This window comes from Capricornis sumatraensis, chromosome 2, assembly GCF_032405125.1.
Source record: "Capricornis sumatraensis isolate serow.1 chromosome 2, serow.2, whole genome shotgun sequence".
NCBI classification, from domain to species: Eukaryota; Metazoa; Chordata; class Mammalia; order Artiodactyla; family Bovidae; genus Capricornis; species Capricornis sumatraensis.
Genome location: NC_091070.1, coordinates 32,144,230 through 32,168,407, shown reverse-complemented (window position 1 = coordinate 32,168,407; position 24,178 = coordinate 32,144,230). Strand labels below are relative to the sequence as shown.

Below are 24,178 nucleotides of genomic sequence, written 5' to 3'. Positions count from 1 at the left end.
TATTCAGAAAAACCAAAAACACTAATTTGAAAAGATACATGCACCCCAGTATTCACAGCAGTATTATTTATACTTGCCAAGCTATGGGAATAACCTAAGTGTCCGTCAACAGATGAATGGATAAACATGTGATTTATATGTAGAATGGAATACTATTTAGACATTCAGGCATTAGAAAGAACAAAGTTGCCATTTCCAGCAACACGGATGGACCTAGAGATTATCATACTGAGTGAAGTCAGAAAGAGAAAGACAAATATCCTGTGATGTGATTTATATGTGGAATCTAAAAAGTTGCAAATGAACTTATAAACAGAGGAGTTACAAATATAGAAAACAAACTTATGGTTACCAAAGAGGAAAGGTAGAGAAGGGCAAATTAGGAGTTTCAGATTAGCAGATATAAGCTACTGTATATAAAATAGATAAACAAGGACCTATTGTATAGCATGAAGAGCTATATTCAGTATTTTGCAATAACCTATAATGGAAAAGAATCTGAAAAAGGTTTTTTATAATGCAAAAAAATCTGAAACACTTTCCTGTATACCTGAAACTAACACAACATTGTAAATCACCTACATTTTAATTAAATTTTTTAAAGTGGGACTATAGCTAATATTTTGTAATAACTGTAAATTTAGTGTGACATATAAAAATTGTATAAAAATTTTTAAAATTCTAGATATAAAAAAATGACAAGGTTGTATCTGGTAATTCTGTGGATGGGAACTAGTTAGATAGGACATCAATAAGAAAGGAGACTTAATTTTCACTATCTTTTTGGATTTTGAATTATTTGAATTACCTATTTAACAAATTAATTTTAAATTTTTTGCTTTTTCCTTCTCTAATACTTTTCATCTCTACATTGTCTTCATTTCATTTCCCCCTATTTCTTCTTATCCTTCCATTGCTTTTTGTAAGCTCTGTTCTTTTCTACTATTGATTTTTGATATTGTATTAATTAGTTAAAATGCTTTCTTTCTGTTATTTGGTTTACCTAGCTTGTGTGTGGGTTGATCTTCAGCTGTTTTCCTCTCTGTATTAGATAAGGGAGCCTTAGATTTCTTGGGAGCCAAATTCTGAGGTAGAGCTGTTTCAATTGTCTGAGGCTTCCTCAGGCTAGTCCTGAAACAAATAGCTAGAATATAGAGGACTCCATTTTTCACCCCCTATCCATTTAAATTTTATGTAACTCTGAATGAGATCATTTTATTTTTCAAATTGCCCTTATTTGGGAATTATAAGCACTACTTATCTTGTTTTATTTTAGGCAAGAGTGTGTACCCCTTTGGCTACCCCACAGCCAACTCCTCCTCGTTCGCCTTCATCACCTCCTAAGGAGCACGTGTTGGTAAAAACTCCAGATTCTTCTCCCAGTGTTTCAGATCACGATGTAGCTTTTCCCATGAAAGAAATATTGGCTGAAGAAGGTAGAAACTTTATTTCTATAAATCAGTTTTAATTTTTGCAACTATTATGGTTTGTTGTATTAGAGTCTTTGTAGATTAGTATACACATAGCTGTTGCTGATTAAGTTTTAGGAAATCACTTTTGCTGGAAGGGAAACTAAGGATTTGGTTGCCACTTTTTAAAGTATATGATCTGGTAGACATTTAGATTGTTTTAAGTTCATGGTAATGTTGAAACTGAAGTCTTTTCAAGGTTATTTTTTTGTATTTTACTAAACTAATTTGGAAATTTTCCCATTAAGGGCCTTAATTATTATTATTAATCATTGTTGCCATTATTTGTATGCCAAAATGTTAAAGGCTATCTGAAACAACGTATCTTGCCTTCCTGTAGACTTCATATTGACTCTTTCTTTCTTTTTAAAACAACCTTTAGGAAATGATATGCCTGCCATCACACTTGTTAATACCCCAGCAGTCACCCCAGTGACTACACCTCCCCCCGCAGCTGCTCTTACCCCAACTTTGTCAGAGACTTCAATTGATAAGTTGAAGATGTCAAGCCCAGAGCTTCCCAAGCCATGGAGTGATAGAGACCTGCCACTGGAAGAAGAGAATCCCAACTCTTTTCAAGAAGAGCTTCACCCAAGAGCTATGTAAATGATAATATATTCACCTTTAGCAACTATACATTTTACCTTAAGTTGACTTAGATGACCTATTGAAAACATCAGAAATGATAAATAAAAGTTTATAATTCATGAGCTAATCTATAGTAAGAAGAAGTTTCATAAATTTTAAGTTTTTACCAAATTTATTTATTCCTTCAGTTCTCTTTTTTAAAACAAAATTTTTTGGGAGAGGGAGAATCAGATTAATTTTGGGGGGAAATAGATTAAAATAAAGATATCTATAATATTGTTAATAAAATAGAATATGACTTTTCCCCAGTGTGAATCTCCTAACCCTAACCCTAACACCTAACCCCTAACCCTAACCCTAACCCTGAGACTGGATGGTGTTTACTGTGATGTTTTATATTACCATGTAGCCCCATGTAAGCTTTATTTTAGGGATGGTAGAACTTTCAAGATGGTCTTGAAAGTTCTAATCAAGAGATTAAAACCTGAAGATGATTTTGGAAAAATAGATCTTTTTGGTTAATTATAGTAGTACAGATTATGTTAATATAGAAATATGTTTAAAGGAGACAGTATTTTTTAATCTTTTTTTTTTTTTTCATATTATTTGGTTATACTGTGTGGCCTGAGGGATCTTAGTTCTCTGACCAGGGATCAAACCCTTTCCCCTTGCAGTGGAAGCATGGTGTCTTAACTACTAGATTGCCCAGGAAATCCCTATATCTATTTTCTTATATAAAAATGAATATAGGCCTTCACTGACCTAAATTCAAACCATGTCTCTTTCTTCTTAGCGTAATGTCTGTGGCTAAGGATGAAGAACCTGAGAGCGAGGACTTCCCTGCTCAGCTTGCTCCTCCAAAGCCAGTTGCCCTTATGTCACTTCCTGCTGGCATCAAGGCTCCTTCCCCCATACAGATGCCAAGTTCAGATTCCTCCACTGTTGAGAGTACCTTGAGTGTTACTGCCACTGAAACGGAAACCTTAGATAGACCCATCTCTGAAGGAGAGATCTTATTTAACTGTGGTCTCAAAGTGGCTCCTAAGAGTAAGTTAACTTGTATCAATTGATTTCACTGGTTAAATTATGATCCTTCCTAAGTAATACTTTTCTGTGTGAAATGTTTTTGCTTAGTTTGTAATATTTAACATAGTATAGTAGAAAGAATGTGGACTCTGCAAGTTAATTTTCTAAACCTTAACCTCAGACTCTAAAATCTCCCTCATAAATCCCACCTTCCAGAAGTATCACTCTTAAAAGTTTGGGGTATACTTTCCAGTCTTTTTTTAAATATGCATATATAGGTACCTAAATACATCTATGTTACCTTTAAAAATAGGGTGATATTATACATACTGTTATGAAACCTGAATTTTTTTTAACCTTAAATACGTTGTGGACATTTTCATGTATTAATACGTGTAGTCCTACCTCTTTTTCTCAGTGATTGGCCATTTAGATTGTTTAGATTGATCTGCTACTGCTGCTGCTGCTTAGTCGCCTCAGTCGTGCCCCGACTCTGTGTGACCTCATAGACGGCAGCCCACTAGGCTCCTCTGTCCCTAGGCAAGAACACTGGAGTGGGTTGCCATTTCCTTCTCCAATGCATGAAAGTGAAAAGTGAAAGTGAAGTCGCTCAGTCGTGCCGACTCTTAGTGACCCCATGGACTGCAGCCTACCAGGCTCCTCTGTCCATGGGATTTGCCAGGCAAGAGTACTGGAGTGGGGTACCATTGCCTTCTCTGTTAAATTGATCTAGTAGTGCCCTAATGGGCATTTAGATTGTTTTCAGTGTTTTCATACCATACATAGCTTTCTGCTGACTATCCTTGAACATATATCGTATATCTAATATATAACTGTACAATGTCACGAACCTCAGTCCATAGTTCATCAGGCACTCTATCTATCAGATCTAGTCCCTTAAATCTATTTCTCACTTCCACTGTATAATCATAAGGGATTTGATTTAGGTCATACCTGAATGGTCTAGTGGTTTTCCCTACTTTCTTCAATTTAAGTCTGAATTTGGCAATAAAGAGTTCATGATCTGAGCCACAGTCAGCTCCTGGTCTTGTTTTTGTTGACTGTATAGAGCTTCTCCATCTTTGGCTGCAAAGAATATAATCAATCTGATTTCGGTGTTGACCATCTGGTGACGTCCATGTGCAGAGTCTTCTCTTGTGTTGTTGGAAAAGGGTGTTTGCAATGACGAGTGCATTTTCTTGGCACAACTCTATTAGTCTTTGCCCTGCTTCATTCCTCATTCTAAGGCCAAATTTGCCTGTTACTCCAGGTGTTTCTTGACTTCCTACTTTTGCATTCCAGTCCCCTATAATGAAAAGGACATCTTTTTTGGGTGTTAGCTCTAAAAGGTCTTGTAAGTCTTCATAGAACCGTTCAACTTCAGTTTCTTTAGCATTACTGGTCGGGGCATAGGCTTGGATTACTGTGATATTGAATGGTTTGCCTTGGAAACGAACAGAGATCATTCTGTCGTTTTTGAGATTGCATCCAAGTACTGCATTTCGGACTCTTTTGTTGACCATGATGGCTACTCCATTTCTTCTAAAGGATTCCTGCCCACAGTAGTAGAAATAATGGCCATGTGAGTTAAATTCACCCATTCCAGTCCATTTTAGTTCGCTGATTCCTAGAATGTCGACGTTCACTCTTGCCATCTCTTGTTTGACTACTTCCAATTTGCCTTGATTCATGGATCTGACATTCCAGGTTCCTATGCAATATTGCTCTTTACAGCATCAGACCTTGCTTCTATCACCAGTCACATCTACAGCTGGGTATTGTTTTTCTTTGGCTCCATCCCTTTATTCTTTCTGGAGTTATTTCTCCACTGATCTCCAGTAGCATATTGGGCACCTATGACCTGGGGAGTTCATCTTTCAGTATCCTGTCATTTTGGCTTTTCATACTGTTCATGGACTGAGGTTCATGACAATGTACAGGAGACAGGGATCAATACCATCCCCATGGAAATGAAATGCAATAAAACAAAATGGCTGTCTGAGGAGGCCTTACTAATAGCTGTGAAAACAAGAGAAGTGAAAGGCAAAGGAGAAAAGGAAAGATATAAGCATCTGAATGCAGAGTTTCAAAGAATAGCAAGAAAAGATAAGAAAGTCTTCCTCAGTGATCAATGCAAAGAAATAGAGGAAAACAACAGAATGGGAAAGACTAGAGATCTCTTCAAGAAAATTAGAGATACCAAGGGAACATTTCATGCAAAGATGGGCTCGATAAAGGACAGAAATGGTATGGATCTAAGAGAAGTAGAAGATATTAAGAAGAGGTGGCAAGAATACACAGAAGAACTGTACAAAAAAAGATCTTCAAGGCAAAGATAATCACTCACCTAGAGCCAGACATCCTGGAATGTGAAGTCAAGTGGGCCTTAGAAGGCATCACTATGAACAAAGCTAGTGGAGGGGATGGAATTCCAGTTGGGCTGTTTCAAATCGTGAAAGATGATGCTGTGAAAGTGCTGAACTCAATATGCCAGCAAATTTGGAAAACTCAGCAGTGGCCACAGGACTAGAAAAGGTCAATTTTCATTCCATTCCCAAAGAAAAGCAGTGCCAAAGAATGCTCAAACTACCGCACAATTGCACTCATCTCACATGCTAGTAAAGTAATGCTCAAAATTCTCCAAGCCAGGCTTCAGCCATACGTGAACCGTGAACTTGCAGATGTTCAAGCTGGTTTTAGAAAAGGCAGAGGAACCAGAGATCAAATTGCCAACATCCACTGGATCATGGAAAAAGCAAGAGAGTTCCAGATAAACATCTATTTCTGCTTTATTGACTATGCCAGAGGCTTTGACTGTGTGGATCACAATCAACTGTGGAAAATTCTGAAAGAGATGGGAATACCAGACCACCTGACCTGCCTCTTGAGAAACCTATATGCTGGTCAGGAAGCAACAGTTAGAACTGGACATGGAACAACAGACTGGTTCCAAATAGGAAAAGGAGTATGTCAAGGCTGTATATTGTCACCCTGCTTCTTTAACTTCTATGCAGAGTACATCATGAGAAACGCTGGGCTGGAAGAAGCACAAGTTGGAATCAAGATTGCCGGGAGAAATGTCACTAACCTCAGATATACAGATGACACGACTCTTATGGCAGAAAATGAAGAGGAACTAAAAAGCCTCTTGATGAAAGTGAAAGAGGAGAGTGAAAAAGTTGGCTTAAAGCTCAACATTCAGAAAACTAAGATCATGGCATATGGTCCCATCACTTCATGGGAAATAGATGGGAAACAATGGAAACAGTGTCAGACTTTATTTTTGGGGGCCACAATATCACTGCAGATGGTGACTGCAGCCATGAAATTAAAAGATGCTTACTCCTTGGAAGAAAAGTTATGACCCACCTAGATAGCACATTGAAAAGCAGAGACATTACTTTGCCAACAAAAGTCTGTCTAGTCAAGGCTATGGTTTTTCCAGTAGTCATGTATGGATGTGGGAGTTGGCCTGTGAAGAAAGTTGAGCACCCAAGAATTGATGCTTTTGAACTGTGGTGTTAGAGAAGACTCTTGAGACCCTTGGACTGCAAGGAGATCCAACCAGTCCAGTCTGAAGGAGATCAGCCCTGGGATTTCTTTGGAGGGAATGATGCTGAAGCTGAAACTCCAGTACTTAAGCCACCTCATGTGAAGAGTTAACCCATTGGAAAAGACTCTGATGCTGGGAGGGATTGGGGGCAGGAGAAGAAGGGGACGACCCAGTATGAGATGGCTGGATGGCATCACTGACTCGATGGACATGAGTCTGAGTGAACTCTGGGAGTTGGTGATGGACAGGGAAGCCTGGCGTGCTGCGATTCATGGGGTCGCAAAGAGTCAGACACGACTGAGCGACTGAACTGAACTGAACTGAAATCTGACTCAGCAATTTCACTTGTAGACACATATTTTAAGGAAGCTATCAGTTATGTCTTCAGTTCAGTTAACTTTTCTTCCAAGGAGTAAGTGTCTTTTAATTTCATGGTTAAAATAACAATACATTGCCAACGTGCACTCCAGAAATTTAAATCAGTTTTTAATCAGTTTTTAATTGTATCAATAGTATATAGGGGTATTATGTCTTTTTCAGTTTCATAGTTCCAGTTGATATTTATAGCTCTTTTTAATTTCTGACAAGCTGGTAAGTGAAGCAAACATCTCACTCATCTTTGTTATAAAATATACTTTTTAAGGAACTGGTGAGATTGAACATGCATGCATGCTAAATCTCTTCAGTGGCATCCGACTCTTAGTGACCCTATGGACTGTTAGCCCTCCATGCTCCTCTGTCCATGGGATTCTCCAGGCAAGAATACTGGAGTGGATTTCCATGTCCTCTTCTGGCGATCTTCCCGACTGAGGGATCAAACCTGTGTCTCTTATGTCTCTTGGATTGGCAGGCAAGTTTTAGCTTGTGAATTATGATTTATGAAGTTTGTCAGTATTTTTATTGTGTGAGTTTAAGGGTAATGTTGTACAACTTTATGGTGAGATTATTTACTAAAATTGTTTCTTCTGTTTCTAAATTTTTGCATTTTAATTTCTAGTTTTAGGAGATGAAGGACTGTATCTGGCAAACCCAAATGATAGCTTATCCAGTACTTTGCAAGATGCCCTCGAAATGGTAAGAAATGATTCACATCACTTTGAATTCTGACATAAAAGATATCCTGATGAACTTACTGCAACTGATCAGGGTTTTCCCTCAAATATTTGAATTATAGTCGTAAAATTTAATAAAATATCAATGAAGGAATTTAAAGTTTCTTATATATCTTATTATCATATCTATATATTTCATTATTGTAATTATAATAATAGAAAATTGTAATGAATAGAAAATTATTGTTAATCCTTGTGGCTCCAGTAGTTGAAACATGCAATTAATGTAATTAGATAATGAAAATCTTAGCGTACATTGTCACTTGGAGATACTGTAAATGCCTTTATAATGTTGCAGGCAGTACCTTCAGTGTTGAAACCAAGTCTCTTATAATATATTTGTTATTTTTCCCTAACCATGATTATAATTCTTTACACTAAAAAAATAACTGGATTTAGTTAGTTTTAAAAGAATTACAGAAATAGGAACCACGGGTACTAACTCTTCCTAGTTATTGTTTAGCTTTATAGACAAAAAGACATTTAAAAATGTATTTTTACATAGATATCAAGTTATATATAAGTACCTCACAAAAATTATAATAGGGATTTTCTTTTGAAAACTATTAAGAAATAGAAATCTTTACTTTTTATGTTTTCAAACAGTCTAAGTGAGGAAGGGTTGTTGTGCTCAACTTTCATCTACATTTATCCATGTGTGTGTGTGCGTGTGTTGTTAGTTACTCGGTGTGTCTGACCCTTTTCAGCCCCATGAACTACATGCTGGGCTCCTCTGTCCATGGCATTCTTCAGGCAAGAATTCTGGAGTGGGTAGCCCGTCCGTTCTCTAGGGGATCTTTGCTGACCCAGAGAATGAACCTGGGTCTGCTGCATTGCTCCAAATTCTTTACTTTCTGAGCCACTGGTGAAGCCCACATTTATCCATAGTCTTTGCTAAGCATTGCTAATATTGTTGCTTTTAAAACTTACTTGATAATTTTTGACATATGTATACGTCTGTAAGCAATTATCACCGTTAATGAAATAAACATACTCATCATCTATCACTCCCAAAAGTTTCCTCAGGCCCTTTCATTATCCCTCCTTCTCATCTTTCATCATTCTTCTCATCCAATATACCTCTCCCACCAACCACTGATTCACTTTCTGTAACTATAGATTAGTTTGCATTTTCTAGATTGATATAAAAGGAATCACATGGCATGTATTCTTTTTGTGTGTGTGATTGCTTTAACGCAGCATAATTATTTTGAGATATATCTGGGTTATAGCTTGTATCATAGTTCATTCCTTTTTATTGCTGTGTAGTGCTCTATTGTATGGATGTACCACTGTTTGTCTGTTCACCTGTTGATGGACATTTGGGTTTATTCCAGTTTGAGACTATTACAAATAAAGCTGCTGTGAACACTTGTGTGCAAGTCTTTGTATGGACATAGATGCTTACATTTCCCTTTGACAAATATTTAGGGGAGGAATGGATGGATAATGTAGTAGTTATATGTTAATCTTTCAGTTTAGTCGCTTAGTCGTGTCTGACTCTTTGCGACCCCATGGACTGCACCCCCTGTTCATCACCAACTCCCTACTCAAACTCATGTTAATCGCATCGGTGATGCCATCCAACGATCTCAACCTTTGTCGTCCCTTTCTTCCCACTTTGATCTTTGCCAGCATCAGGGTCTTTTCTAATGAGTCAGTTCTTGGCATCAGGTGGCCAAAGTATTAGAGCTTCAGCTTCAGCATCAGTCCTTCCAATGAATATTCAGGACTGATTTCCTTTAGGATGGACTGGTTTAATCTCCCTGCAGTCCAAGGGACTCTCAAAGAGTCTTCTCCAACACCACAGTATCAATTCTTCGGTGCTCAGTTTTCTTTATAGTCCAACTCTCACACCCATACATGACCACTGGAAAAACCATAGCTTTGACTAGACGGACCTTTGTTGGTAACGTAATGTCTCTGTGTTTTAATATGCTGTCTAGGTTGGTCGTAGCTTTTCTTCCGAGGAGCAGGTGTCTTTTAATTCATGGCTGCAGTCACCATCTGCAGTGATTTGGAGCCCCCCAAAATAAAGTCTCTCACTGCTTCCATTGTTTCCCCATCTATTAGCCATGAAGTGATGGGACTAAATGCCATGATCTGAGTTTTCTGAATGTTGAGTTTTAAGCCAACTTTTTCATTCTGCTCTTTCACTTTCATCATGAGGCTCTTTAGTTCTTCTTCACTCTCTGGCATAAGGGTGGTGTCATCTGCATATCTGAGGCTATTGATATTTCTCCCGGCAGTCTTGATTCCAGCTTATATCTTATCCATCCCAGCATTTCACCTTATATACTCTGCATATAAGTTAATATGCTCTGCATATAAGTTATATACTCTGCATATAAGTTAAATAAGCAGGGTGACAATATATAGCCTTGATGTACTTCTTTCCCAACATTGAACCAGTCTGTTGGTCCATGTCCAGTTCTAACTGTTGCTTCTTGACCTGCATACAGATTTCTCAAGAGCAAGTCAGGTGATCTCTTATTCCCATCTCTTGAAGAATTTTCCATAGTTTGTTGTGATCCATATAGTCAAAGGCTTTGGCATAGTCAATAAAACAGAAGTAGATGTTTATCTGGAACTCTCTCACTTTTTCGATGATCCAGCAGATGTTGGTAATTTGGTCCCTGGTTCCTCTGCTTTTTCTAAATGTAGCTTGAACATCTGGAAGTTCATGGTTCATGTACTGTTAAAGCCTTGCTTGGAAAATTTTGAGCATTACTCTGCTAGCATGTGAGATGAGTATAATTGTATGGTAGTTTGAGCATTCTTTGGCATTGCCTTTCTTTGGGATTGAAATGAAAACTGACCTTTTCCAGTTCTGTGGCCACTGCTGAGTTTCCCAAATTTGCTGGCATATTGAGTGCAGCTCTTTAACAGCATCATCTTTTAGTATTTGTATCAATGGCACCCCACTCCAGTACTCTTGCCTGGAGAATCCCATGGGCGGAGGAGCCTGGTGGGCTGCAGTCCATGGGGTCACGAAGAATCGGACACGACTAAGCGACTTCCCTTTCACTTTTCACTTTCATGCATTGGAAAAGGAAATTGCAACCCACTCCAGTGTTCTTGCCTGGAGAATCCCAGGGATGGGGGAGCCTGGTGGGCTGCTGTCTATGGGGTCACACAGAGTCAGACACGACTGAGGTGACTTAGCAGCAGCAACATAGCAGTAAGTGGAATTCTATGACCTCCAAGCTTTGTTCGTAGTGATGCTTCCTAAGGCCCACTTGACATTGCATTCCAGGATGTCTGGCTCTAGGTGAATGATCACACCATTGTGGTTATCTGTGTCATGAACATCTTTTTTGTATAGTTCTTCTATATATTCTTGCCACCTCTTCTTAATACCTTCTACTTCTGTTAGGTCCATACCATTTCTGTCCTTTATTGTGCCCATCTTTGCATGAAATATTCCCTTTGTATCTCTAATTTTCTTGAAGAGATCTCTAGTCTTTCCCATTGTATTGTTTTCCCTCTATTTCTTTGCATTGATCACTGAGGAAGGCTTTCTTATCTCTCCTTGCTATATTTTGGAACTCTGCATTCAAATGGGTATATCTTTCTTTTCTCCTTTGCCTTTTGCTTCTTTTCTTTTTACAGCTATTTGTAAGGCCTCCTCAGACAACCATTGTGCCTTTTTTTGTTTCTTTTCCGTGGGGATGGTCTTGATCCCTGCCTCCTGTACAATGTCACAAACTTCCATCCATAGTTCTTTAGGCATTCTGTCTATCAGATCTAATCCCTATTAGTCACTCCCACTGTATAATTGTAAGGGATTTGATTTAGGTCATACATGAATGGTCTAGTGGTTTTCCCTATTTTCTTCAGTTTCAGTCTGAATTTGGCGATAAGGAGTTCATGGTCTGAGCCACAGTCAGCTCCCAGTCTTTTTTTTGCTTACTGTATAGAGCTTCTCCATCTTTGGCTGCAAAGAATATAATCAGTCTGATTTCAGTATTGACCATCTGGTGATGTCGATGTGTAAAGTCTTCTCTTGTGTTATTGGAAGAGGGTGTTTGCCAAGACCAGTGTGTTCTCTTGGCAAAAGTCTGTTAGCCCTTGACCTGCTTTGTTTTGTACTCCAAGGCCAAATTTGCTTGTTACTCCAGGTAGCTCTTGACTTCCTACTTTTTCATTCCAGTCCCCTATAATGAAGAGGACATCTTTTTTGGGTGTTAGTTCTGGAAGTTCTCATAGGTCTTCATAGACTGTTCAGTTTCACCTTCTTCAGCATTACTGGTCAGGGCATAGACTTGGATTACTGTGCTGTTGAATGGTTTACCTTAGAAATGAACAGAGATCATTCTGTCAGTTTTGAGATTGTACCCAAGTACTGCATTTTGGACTCTTGTTGAGTATGATGGATACTCCATTTCTTCTAAGGGATTCCTGCCTGCAGTAGTAGATATAATGGACATCTGAGCTAAGGTCACCCATTCCAGTCCATTTCAGTTCACTGATTCCTAAAATGCTGACGTTCATTCTTGCCATCTCCTGTTTAACCACTTCTAATTTGCCTAGATTCAGGGAGCTAACATTCCAGGTTCCTAAGCAGTATTGTTCTTTATAGCATCGGACTTTATTTCCATCACCTATCACATCCACAACTGGGTGTTGTTTTTGCTTTGTCTCTGTCTCTTCGTTCTTTCTGGAGTTATTTCTCCGCTTTTTTCTGGTAGCATGTTGGGCACCTACCAACCTGAGGAGTTCATCTTTCAGTGTCATACCTTTTTGCCTTTTCATACTGTTCATGGAGTTCTCAAGGCAAGAATACTGAAGTGTTAATCTTTAAGAAGAGCTTTTTTAAAGTTATCTGCCAAAATCTTGTGTAGACCTTTTCCTTCTATGTTTTATATTGCTAAAAAACACCTGACCTGCCTCTTGAGAAACCTATATGCAGGTCAGGAAGCAACAGTTAGAACTGGACATGGAACAACAGACTGGTTCCAAGTAGGAAAAGGAGTACGTCAAGGCTGTATATTGTCACCCTGCTTATTTAACTTCTATGCAGAGTACATCATGAGAAACGCTGGACTGGAAGAACCACAAGCTGGAATCAAGATTGCCAGGAGAAATATCACTAACCTCAGATATGTAGATGACACTACCCTTATGGCAGAACGTGAAGAGGAGCTAAAAAGCCTCTTGATGAAAGTGAAAGAGGAGAGTGAAAAAGTTGGCTTAAAGCTCAACATTCAGAAAACAGAGATCATGGCATCTGGACCCATCACTTCATGGGAAATAGATGGGGAAACAGTGGAAACAGTGTCAGACTTTTTTTTTGGGGGGGGGGCCTCCAAAATCACTGCAAATGGTGATTGCAGCCATGAAATTAAAAAACGCTTGCTCCTTGAAAGGAGGGTTATGACCAACCTAGATAGCCATATTAAAAAAACAGAGACATTACTTTGCCGACTAAGGTCCGTCTAGTCAAGGCTATGGTTTTTCCGGTGGTCGTGTATGGATGTGAGAGTTGGACTGTGAAGAAGGCTGAGCGCCGAAGAATTGATGCTTTTGAACTGTGGTGTTGGAGAAGACTCTTAAGAGTTCCTTGGACTGCAAGCAGATCCAACCAGTCCATCCTAAAGGAGATCAGTCCTGAGTGTTCTTTGGAAGGACTGATGCTGAAGCTGAAGCTCTGATACTTTGGCCACCTCATGCGAAGAGTTGACTCATTGGAAAAGACTCTGATGCTGGGAGGGATTGGGGGCAGGAGGAGAAGGGGACGAGAGAGGATGCAGTGGCTGGATGGCATCACCGACTTGGTGGACATGAGTTTGAGTGAACTCCAGGAGTTGGTGATGGACAGGAAGGCCTGGTGTGCTGCAATCACGGGGTCACAAAGAGTCAGACACGACTGAACGACTGAACTGAACTGAAATATGTTTTATATTACTGGGTAATAAAAAATATACTGAGTTATGTTTTATATTGAGTAATATGCTTATATTTATATTTAACTGAGTAATACATTTTTTATTTACATTCATAATTAACTGAATAATATGTTTCATATTACTGAGCTTCTCTAATACCTCAGATGATAAAGAATCCTCCTGCAATGTAGGAGAGCCTGATTTGATCCCTGGGTTGGGAAGATCCCCTGGAGAAGGAAATGGCAGCCCACTCCAGTGTTCTTGCCTAGAGAATCCCTTGGACAGAGAAGCCTGGTGGGGTACGGTCTATGGGATTGTGACGAGTCAGACACGACACTTTCTTTCACTTTTATATTACTATAAATATTTCTGAGCATTGCTCAGGGAATGGCTAAGTACTTAGAGACAGTTTTATCCTTTTGAGTCTTGCTTTTATGGTTTTTTAGGCAATACCACAGTGGTACTCAATCTAGGGCTATTTATCCCCCACTGTGGAGAGAAGACTCTTCTATGTACTCCACTCAGTGCCTCAGTATTGAGGTTTTCCAGCGTGGCCAGTGGGAACAATCATTGTCCTTTGTTATATATGATGTTATTTAACATCAGGCACTGTTAGAGCCAATCCCTTCTCAGGTGCTTGTTCCTGCAGCCTCATGTAATTGCCTCAAATGCATCTGCTGATTAGTAATCAGCTTAATACTCAAAGGGAATCAACTGCAGTTCTCCGGAGTTCTCTCTCTGCAGCTTTCACTTTTCTAGCAGCCTGTCTTCAGAGAAGGCAATGGCACCCCACTCCAGTACTCTTGCCTGGAAAATCCCAGGTACGGAGGAGCCTGGTAGGCTGCAGTCCATGGGGTCGTAAGGGTCCAACACAGATGAGCGACTTCACTTTCACTTTTCACTTTCATGCATTGGAGAAGGAAATGGCAGCCCAGTCCAGTGTTCTTGCCTGGAGAATCCCAGGTACGGGGGACCCTGGCGGCCTACCGTCTATGGCGTTGCACAGAGTCAGACACTACTGAAGTGACTTAGCAGCAGCAGCAGCAGCAGCAGCAGCAGCCTGTCTTAGGAACTCTAGCTGTCTTGGCCTTCCTGGAGTTTCAGCTCCATCTTTTCAGCTCAGGCTCCTGTGCCACAGTCTGGAAACCTATAAGCTGCAAGCTGGAGCAGTCATAGGCTTCTTCTGATTTGTTTCCCATTTCTCAGGGATCATTGTTTTTTTGTTGACTGATGCTCCATGTTTTGAAATGCATTTTTTCACATACTTTGTCCATGTTTTAGTTGTTTCAAGCAATGTTTCTGGTCTTTATTACTCCATCTTGACTGGAAGTAGAGGCTAGTTACATTAATCTTTTCATTTGCATCATTGTATATGATCATGATGAAACAGAAGGAGATCGGTACACTTTTGAAACATCGTGTTCTTCTATCCCATTACAATCATAATGCTAGAAATTTCTTTAAAGCAACCCATTCACATGATGTAAAGTAGGACTGTATATTAAATTCACCAGTGGAACTTTTAAAAATGTGTGTCTTTGGCCCCACCCTCTGATAAGTGAATTCAGTAGGTCATGAGGATTATGTGGTATGCATGTATGTGTGTGGGCGGTTAGAAGCCTAAACCTCTATATTTTAAAAAAGCATCTTAAAGGATGATATGCATCCTTTGTTAAAAATATGTTAGTACTTATTTTACTTTGAGTTGAAGGAGGTTAAATCACTTATTTGTGTCACATAGCTATATAGTGACAGATTTTTATGTGGATACATAATACTTTTGCCTTTCATTTTAAGCTATCAGCTTAAGCTGTGTGTCGCTTTTTGGACATGGCTAAGTTGCTTTAGTCATGTCCAAATCTTTGCGACCCCATGGACTGTAGCCAGCCAGGCTCCTCCATCCATGGGATTTTCCAGGCAAGAATACTGGAGTGGGTTGCCTTTTTCTTCTCCAGGGGATCTTTCCAACCCAGGGATCGAATCTTGGTCTCTTTACATTGTAGGCAGACTCTTTCCCATCTGAGCCACCGGGGAAACCTGATGTTAAGTTCTATCAAGCTAAGAACTGTAAATTTTGAGTTCTAATTGGGGCTATATGAATTCTAAAGCTTGAGTTGTAAGGGGCTGGTGTTTGTCAAGTCCAACAAACAAAAAATGAAAGATGCCATATAGCATCTTTACACTATTAAAGACACAGTAATGAAAGATGCCTAATCTGGAGATTCATATGTTCAAAATGTGTTAAAACAATTTTCTCTACTATATGTGGGAGTATGAAATAATGGAGCATTTTGATAAGATTTTAATAGGGCAGTTGCTTTTCTAACAGTAATTATTATGAGTAATTGGTTGAGTCTATTCTGAAGAAAGTGGAAGTCACTTTTATAAAATAATACTGGGGGAAGACTAAAGGAGAAGTCTTTATTTTCAGAGAAGCATTAAATTAATATTTGGCCTACTTCATATGTCATTATGGCATTTTTATCCCTTCATAGAACTGTATCTTGGTGCCAAAGCATGTTTAGGTTTGTTCAAAGTAAATGCTGACCTGAACCAGGACTAAATTATAACATCTTTCTTTTTCTGCATTTAAAACTAATTAATTTCAATATTTTTACTAAGCCTAAAATCAGATATGCTACAAATTTATGATAGAATCACATGCAGAAATACAATCTTGAAAAACTGAGACTAACTTTGAAGTTATGAATCAGTAGGCATTACCTATGTACACCTGGGGGATAAAGACTTGTGCTCCAGAGTTAATAAACTTTATTACATTAAACATAAGATACTTAGGTAGAATTACAATTAATGGAGTCTAAAGTCATGTTAATACTGGTATTTACAAGGAATCCAGTTTTCTGGCTCTGTGGCGTACACTGTCCTTCATTTGGCGAACTGGTCTATATTGAGGTGCCGAGAAAGGTCTAAGCTGGGTCTTCGTACTCCCTCAAAAGCACTGGAGGTCAGCACAAAGGCACTGTTGCTGCTGCTAAGTCGCTTCAGTCGTGTCCAACTCTGTGCGACCCCAGAGACGGCAGCCCATCAGGCCCCTCGCCCTGGGGATTCTCCAGGCCAAGAATACTGGAGTGGGTTGCCATTTCCTTCTCCAAAGTATCAAAATGAAAAGTGAAAATGAAGTCGCTCAGTTGTACCCAACTCTTAGCGACCCCTTGGACTGCAGCCCACCAGGCTCCTCCGTCCATGGGATTTTGCAGACAAGAGTATTGGAGTGGGGTGCCATTGCCTTCTCCAGCACAAAGGCACAGGGACCATCAAAGGTCTGTAGGTGCCTCAAAATATTTCTGTAGGTTTTCATTTCTGCCTGTGGTCCAGGTTGCACCATGGTGCTTCACCCCCGTTGCCACACTGGGGCCCAGCTCTGTGTGCTGCATCCACAGGAAGCAGGAAAGTGTGTGAGAAACACTTGGCGATCCTGAATAAAATGTCGATGAATCATTGTCACTCAGTCTCGTGGTACAGAAGGCCTAATTTTCATCTTTTACAGTAAATCTCCAATTCAAATGTAACCAAATTATTTTATACTGATGATTATATTTGAGGCAAAGACAAAGGATTTTTAGTGTAGTTGAATAGAAATGAGATCTAAATGATAGTAAAGAGTCCATCTTCTTTGTGTAAAGTGCCAATATGATCATATTCATAATGACTTAAGTTTTATGAATCATGAATTATTAATATGAAAAATGTAATTGTTTGGGGGATTAATTCTTGTTTTTTGATTGTATTATCTTTGTATTTTATTTAGGAAGATGATCCTCCCAGCGAAGGACAAGTGATTAGGATGCCCCATAAAAAAGTTCATGCCGATGCAATTCTTTCTCTTCTTGCTAAACAAAACCCGGAATCATTAATTTCACAGCAAGCCATATATCATTCAGAGGTACTTTTTAACTTTAATTATTTTTTCTGTTAGATCTAAATATAAGAAAAAGGTAACAAAAATATTCATACTTTTCGTTAAAGCATGCTAATACTTCAGCTTATTCAGGGATCAGCCTTGTAGTAACTTTAACCTGAAACCATACAGTTATGATTTTTACAACTGAAAGGAATTTAGGCCATCAGTTCTAAACTTCATATTCCACAGATGAAACAAGCTAAAGCCCTTTTAAATGATTTGTGGGGATCAGTGTCGTTCTTTCTTTCTGCAACCATTTACTGAGTATCTATAATATGCCAGACACAGCGTCGGAAAAGATACAAAGATCTTGAGGCAGGATCCCTACTTTTAAGCAGCTTACAGTCCTGTAGGGAAAAAAGAGCTTAAACAATTACTCTACCATGCAGTAACTGATCAAATAGAGAAGTAGATTGAACCAGATAATTGTTAAGAGCCTGGTAGGCCAGGGTAAGGCCATTGGAGTCCCTTAAGATATTGTGAGCAAGGGAGTCACAAGTTAAGATATTTAAGAAGGCGTCAGGAGCCATGGACAAGTGAGGGAAAGATGGAGGTCTGTCAGAACACCATTGGAGTAGTCCAGACTGGGAACATTAACAAAGGCAGTTAAGTAGAAATGGAAAGGAGAGAGATTTAAACTTGAGTATGGAATTGGCAGTAATTGGTCACTGATTAAGAGAAGTTGTGCTTGTGTAGTTGTGGACTTTGAAATGCAGAGAGAAGAGTGCCGGGTTTTGTGGGGAAGATACTTAATTTGATTTGAAACATTAAGGTGCTTAAGGAAATGCCAGGTGGAAAGGTACAGTGTGGTCACTCAGGCTGGTTAATGATAGAGGTGGGACTTGGATTCTTGATTCTGTTTAGTATTCTTTCTGTTGTGTTTGGTTGTCTTTGCTTGAACAGGTGCGAAACTATCTTTAGATGAACTGGAGATCCGAACTCTGTATCATCCAAGGAGATGGCTAGCTTTATTTTTTAATAATTTTTATTCTTAAAGATTTAAATGCTTAGGAAAGATAGAGGAAAAAAGATATGGAACTTAGTAATAGAAAAAAAAAATGTTAGTTTAACTTATTCCTTCTTGTTGAAAAACAACTATTTTTTCTGCAACTTATTTAGGTATTGATTAAAAATTGATTTCACTGGAAAGATATTATTTGTAATTGCTGCTACTAAGTTTGAGAAAGTGCTTTCATAACTCTAAAAACCAAGCCGCTTAGTACAGAGACCAGAAGTCTGAGAGAGAAAGGAGAGAGAAAATGAGACACACAAATGGAACAAAAAATAGTAGAAAATAGCAGAAATGTCAGCATAATTTAAAAATTCCACTAACTTAATCCCTGTTTCCTTCTTTCGGGAAATCAGTAATATTGTTTGGGCTTCTCCAGTGGCTCAGTGGTAAAGAATCCACCTACACTGCAGGTTGGATCCCTGGGTTGGGAAAATGCTTGAGAGAAAGGAAATGGCAACCCACTCCAGTATCCTTGCCTGGGAAATCCCATGGACAGAGGAGACTGGCAGGCTACAGTCTGTGGGGTCACAAAACAGTTGGACACAACAGGACAGCTAACCACCACCACCAACAACAATATCGGTCCATTTATTCATTCTGTTCTCAGACTTTTCCATTTTTTTAATGCTGGGAAATTTATCTCTACTACTTTTTCAGTTTTTTTCTTCCTCTCATCTTTTTCCCTCTCTGGCTAAAACTTATTTCCAGATATTAATACTTCTGCTTCTGTTTGTGTCTTAGATTTTCTATCTCTTCATTCTTTTTTACTCTCTTCTTGGAGAGTTCTTCAATCTGATCTGCCAACCACTAATTTGTTCTTTACCTACTGTTTATCTGACTTCTATATTATTTATATTGGATATTCTCACTGGTGTCTTTTTTTAATGATCTTTCGCTTCACATTGTTAGTATTTTTCTTTATTCCTTTTGTGTGTGTGTATGTGTGTGTGGTTAATGTTTTTCACTTTTTTTTTAAACATTTACTCTGTGAATAATTTGTTTCTTTTGTTATATGAACTCATGTTCCAGGGCCAGGGTGGGGGCAGTAGGATAAGATCTTCTGTCTGAGAGTTAGTGTTGGGTAAGGACTAAAATCAGGCCATGGTCTGTTTAAGTGAACAGAAGAAGAGACGAGGCGATGAACCCCAGGAAAGGGCTTCTCAGGCAGCACAGAGCCACTCCTGATGGTGACCCGATGGGTGTTTGCTGATAACTCTGCCATTCAGTTCTTCTGAGGGTTGTTGTGTCTTTAAAACCCTTAGGAAGAAGTTTCTTTGAGAGGTTTTGTATTCCTGTCCTCGGGCTCAAAGGGGGACAGAGTGAGGAGTGAATGCCCATGGGTTCCTGGTCAGATGTCACCTGTCACTTTTCACCCCAGCTGGGCCTTCATGCTCCCTGACATCATTACTCTGGGGCACTAGTATCTGCAGCCCAGACTGTTGCCAAGATCTTCATGGTTAAGGTGTAAGCAGTGATGATTTCCAGTTAATGAGGCAAAGAGGAAATGACAGCAGCTCTTTATATCAGTCATTCTTCTCACTGCGCCCCCTGTAGCCACCTTCCTCCACGGGTTGCAGCCCTTTTTTCCCCACACACACCAGGTCTAGCTAGCAGTTGGTCTTTCCCAGTGTTTTTTCACAGTTTTTACTTAATTCTCAGAATCCATGGCTGCTTCTCACTTCTGTAGTTACTCCAACACTTTTGGGGACAGGGAGCTGGCAGCCTTTGTTAGTGTGTCATCTTGGCTAGACCAGAAGCCCAGAAGTTGGAAGATTATCCTTTCCAGATTTTTTCTAAGCATCTAAACATTTGCCCGTGTGTGTGTGTATGCTCATGTGTGGATAATTTTGAGGTATGTATATGTGTTATTCTGCCATCTGATTCTTAAAATTTAACTAAATCCTAAAAGACATACCATATCCTTTTTATCTACCATGTAGTATGCCCTAGTTTATTCTCCTACTGAAGAATTTTTAGGCTGATTGCAATTTTTCTCTCTCCAAACTATGAAAAGAATAAAATCCTTTTATTGTACCATGAGAAATTGCCTCTCTACCAGACCACCTTACCTGCATCCTGAGAAATCTGTATGCAGGTCAAGAAGCAACAGTTAGAACTGGACATGGACCAATAGCTGGTTCCAAATTGGGAAAGGAGTACATCGAGGCTATATATTGTCACCCTACTTATTTAACTTATATGCAGAGTACATCAGGTGAAATGCCGAGCTGGCTAAAGCACAAACTGGAATCCAGATTGTCAGGAGAAATAAAAATAACCTCAGATATGCAGGTGACACCACCCTTATGCCAGAAAGCGAAGAGGAACTAAAGAGCCTCTTGATGAAAGTGAAAGAGGAGAGTGAAAAAGGTGGCTTAAAACTCAACATTCAGAAAACTCAGATCATGGCAATCAATCCCATCACTTCATGGCCAATAGATGGGGAAACAATGGAAGCAGTGAGAGACTTAATTATGGAGAGCTCCAAAATCACTGCAGATGGTGACTGCAGCCATGAAATTAAAAGACACTTGCTCCTCGGAAGAAAAGCTATGACCAACCTAGACAGCATATTAAAAAGCAGAGATGTTACATTACCAACAAAGGTCTGTCTAGTCAAAGCTAAGTTTTTCCAGTGGTCATGTATGGATGTGAATTTTGGACTATATAGAAAGCTGAGCACCAAAGAACTGATGCTGTGGTGTTGGAGAAGACTCTTGAGCGTCCCTTGGACTGCAAGGAGATTAAATCAGTCAATCCTAAAGGAAATCAGTCCTGAATATTCATTGGAAGGACTGATGCTGAAGCTAAAGTTCTAATACTTTGGCCACCTGATATGAAGAACCAACTCATTTGAAAAGACCCTGATGCTGGGAAAGATTGAAGGCAGGAGGAGAAAGGGACAACAGATGAGATGGTTGGATGGCATCACTGACTCTATGGACATGAGTTTGAGTAAGCTCCAGGAATTGGTGATGGACAGGGAGGCCTGGCATGCTGCAGTCCATGGGGTCACAAAGAGTCGGACACTACTGGGTGACTGAACTGAACTGAACTGAACTGATAGAAGATAACAAGGGGTGGAACTTACTCAGAAGGCACAGGCATTTATAATTTAAACAGAATCTAAAGCACTGCTTTTCAACTTTATGAGATTCTGACACCTCATTATGTATTTTTAATCTTAAATTTTTGCCAGTCTGATTAACAGTGATTGACATTAAATGTGTTCTCCTATGTATTAAACATTTGTTTGTAATAAGAACTAGTAATAATGATATATTTGTGAGTTAAAATACTGCTTTGGTAAGAAAATAGTAGCCATTCTTTGTTGCTACTCTTTGCCCAGAGGGAGCATCTGGTCAGTGAGAGCAGTCTGAGGACAGGACTGCATTTTGTGCATTTATGTGGATGGGCTAGGTGTACTACTGTAGATTATAGATAAACTAACAGAGTTGACGTGACTCTGAGATTTGAGTATGACATAAAAATGATAAATGCTTATGTGGTATTACAGCGTTGTGTGAATAGGGAAGCTAAATCTTCCACAGAGTATTAAGGTGTTAGGTAATTTAGCAGTTACAAGTACCCTTGAAAATGTTCATCAAAGAGAAGGTACTGTATATTGCACAGCATTTGTATGGTAGCGGTAGAGTAATATAGGTCCTGTGAAATATTTCTAAGAAAAACGTGTCTGCCATCATCCTATACTCTGACAAAGAATCTCCAAGGGTTTCATATTAATTAAAAAACAGTCTTTTCCTGTTTAAAGGATGTTGAGCCATTGATATTCTTTAAGAAAAGTCAGATTACAGAATAAGGGGAGCTATAAATCTGTAGAGGATAATTAGGGTAAATTGTAGAAAATTGTGAATGATGAGCTAAGCAGTTAGATTTTATTTTGTAGTCAACAGTCATCAAAGATGTTTCAGCAGTGATTTCTTCATATATTCTAGTTTTTTTTTTTTAAAAAGCCCGTGGTTGAAATTAAACTCCTTTTAAATAAAAAATATGAGAGCGTTCATATAGTGGAATTTTTATTCAGTTCTTGATTAGTAAACTCATTAATTAGAATATCTCCAAGTCACAACATGTGCTTGTGATTAGGTCATCTAGTTTTTAACACAGAAAGAATTTTAACACATCATTTTTAAAGTTTTTACTTTATTTATTTGGTAAAGAAGCATATTTGTACTTTCTGTACATTTTCAGCAAGTGTTTCATTATAAACTTCATTCTAACAACTTTAGCTGATTTTCATTCAGAAAGAACAAGAGGTAAAATTTCTATTTTCTAATTTTAAACTGTATAAGCAGTTTAGGTTGTGTGCCAGCATTTAGTGTTTTAAATAATAAAAAATTCCTGGTGTGTTTTATTGCTGTCTAATTTGGAGGTTGAATAAACAGATAATGGGTATTTAACTTCAGAAGAAATACTTCATAAGAAAAGCAAAGCCTACACTTAGGTATCTTATTAAACTAACTTTCATGTAATGTGTATGTGGCTTGAAAAGCACTTTCCAAAATACTTTTCAATCAGGTGGTCTACATCCTGATCCATTTGACAGATATTTTTTGTTTTGACTTGATTTTAATGTGATGTTTATAACAATGGTTTCTACTTTTTACAGGACTTGGAAAACAGTGTGGGTGAGCTTAGTGAAGGACAGAGGCTGACAGCAGCAGCAGCAGAGAGCGTCTTCATGGGACTTTCCGCGCACGCGCAGCAGCCTGTGGCTAGGGCCGAGTCCTCAGATGCAAAATGTGCTCTGAAGCCATCATCTCAGCAATGTGACACGGTTGCAGGTATTCGCCAGAATACTCCTTCCTGATGTAGTGTCTGTTAGAATATTTACTTTGAATCCCATCACACTCTCTTTGTACTGTTTTCATGTTGAATGCTATATTCTGTTTTGTATTATAATTTACAGTACTGTTCCTACTCTGAATTAAGGAAAGCATAACTGTTTTCAGGTAGAAGCTTGCAAACCTTCTTTATTTAAAAGGGTATTCACAATTGAAAAGTTTGATCATGACTTTTTCTATATATAGCAATGTTTCCCCAAATGTGATTCATGTAACATTGTTGGTACATGAATCTCTGGGTGGGGCATGAGATAGTTTTGGTAATATGTGCATGTCTACTTAAGATTTTTAGTAGTGATATTATTTAGTTTAATGTATATTGGGAAAAAGATAACTAGCACATGAAAACTCACATAACATCTTGTGTAGGACAATGTTTAATTAGGTAATACTGTAGAAGTTCACTTTTTATGCTGTAGGAATTTCTGACTCAGAACTCAGTGCACTCAGTGTTATTTTGAAACTTTGTTAACTAAACTTTTTGCTATAACAGTTTGAGAATGGGAGTAGAATAGAGAATATCATTTCTGGTATATGTAGTTGATTCTCATTAGGTCCTATAATAGAGACACCACAAAAACTGAATTAGGAAATACTGAGCCACTCTTCCTAGAGGAAATACTGGGTTAGGTTCCTATGAGCCTGTATATTATATTTATATTTATTATTAATATATATACAACATTTTTGACAATATATAACCTTGCTTTATGTATATTTCTATTTAAAGGCACTTATTT

At 38.6% G+C, this 24,178-nt stretch overlaps 1 protein-coding gene across 4 annotated transcripts in view; it reads left to right on the top strand.

The window, feature by feature from the left end:
- KIAA0586 (KIAA0586 ortholog) overlaps window positions 1–24,178 on the top strand; it is a 136,655-nt gene that overhangs the window by 63,611 nt on the left and 48,866 nt on the right. For 3 of the 4 annotated variants that reach the window (XM_068963018.1, XM_068963013.1, XM_068963003.1), the window contains 6 exons: window positions 1,277–1,436; window positions 1,852–2,071; window positions 2,851–3,104; window positions 7,634–7,710; window positions 17,409–17,543; window positions 23,204–23,378. In XM_068963018.1, the coding sequence (XP_068819119.1) occupies window positions 1,277–1,436; window positions 1,852–2,071; window positions 2,851–3,104; window positions 7,634–7,710; window positions 17,409–17,543; window positions 23,204–23,378 (1,021 nt within the window). The remainder of the gene's footprint in view (window positions 1–1,276; window positions 1,437–1,851; window positions 2,072–2,850; window positions 3,105–7,633; window positions 7,711–17,408; window positions 17,544–23,203; window positions 23,379–24,178) is intronic. The other variant, XM_068963010.1, reaches the window with a different exon arrangement.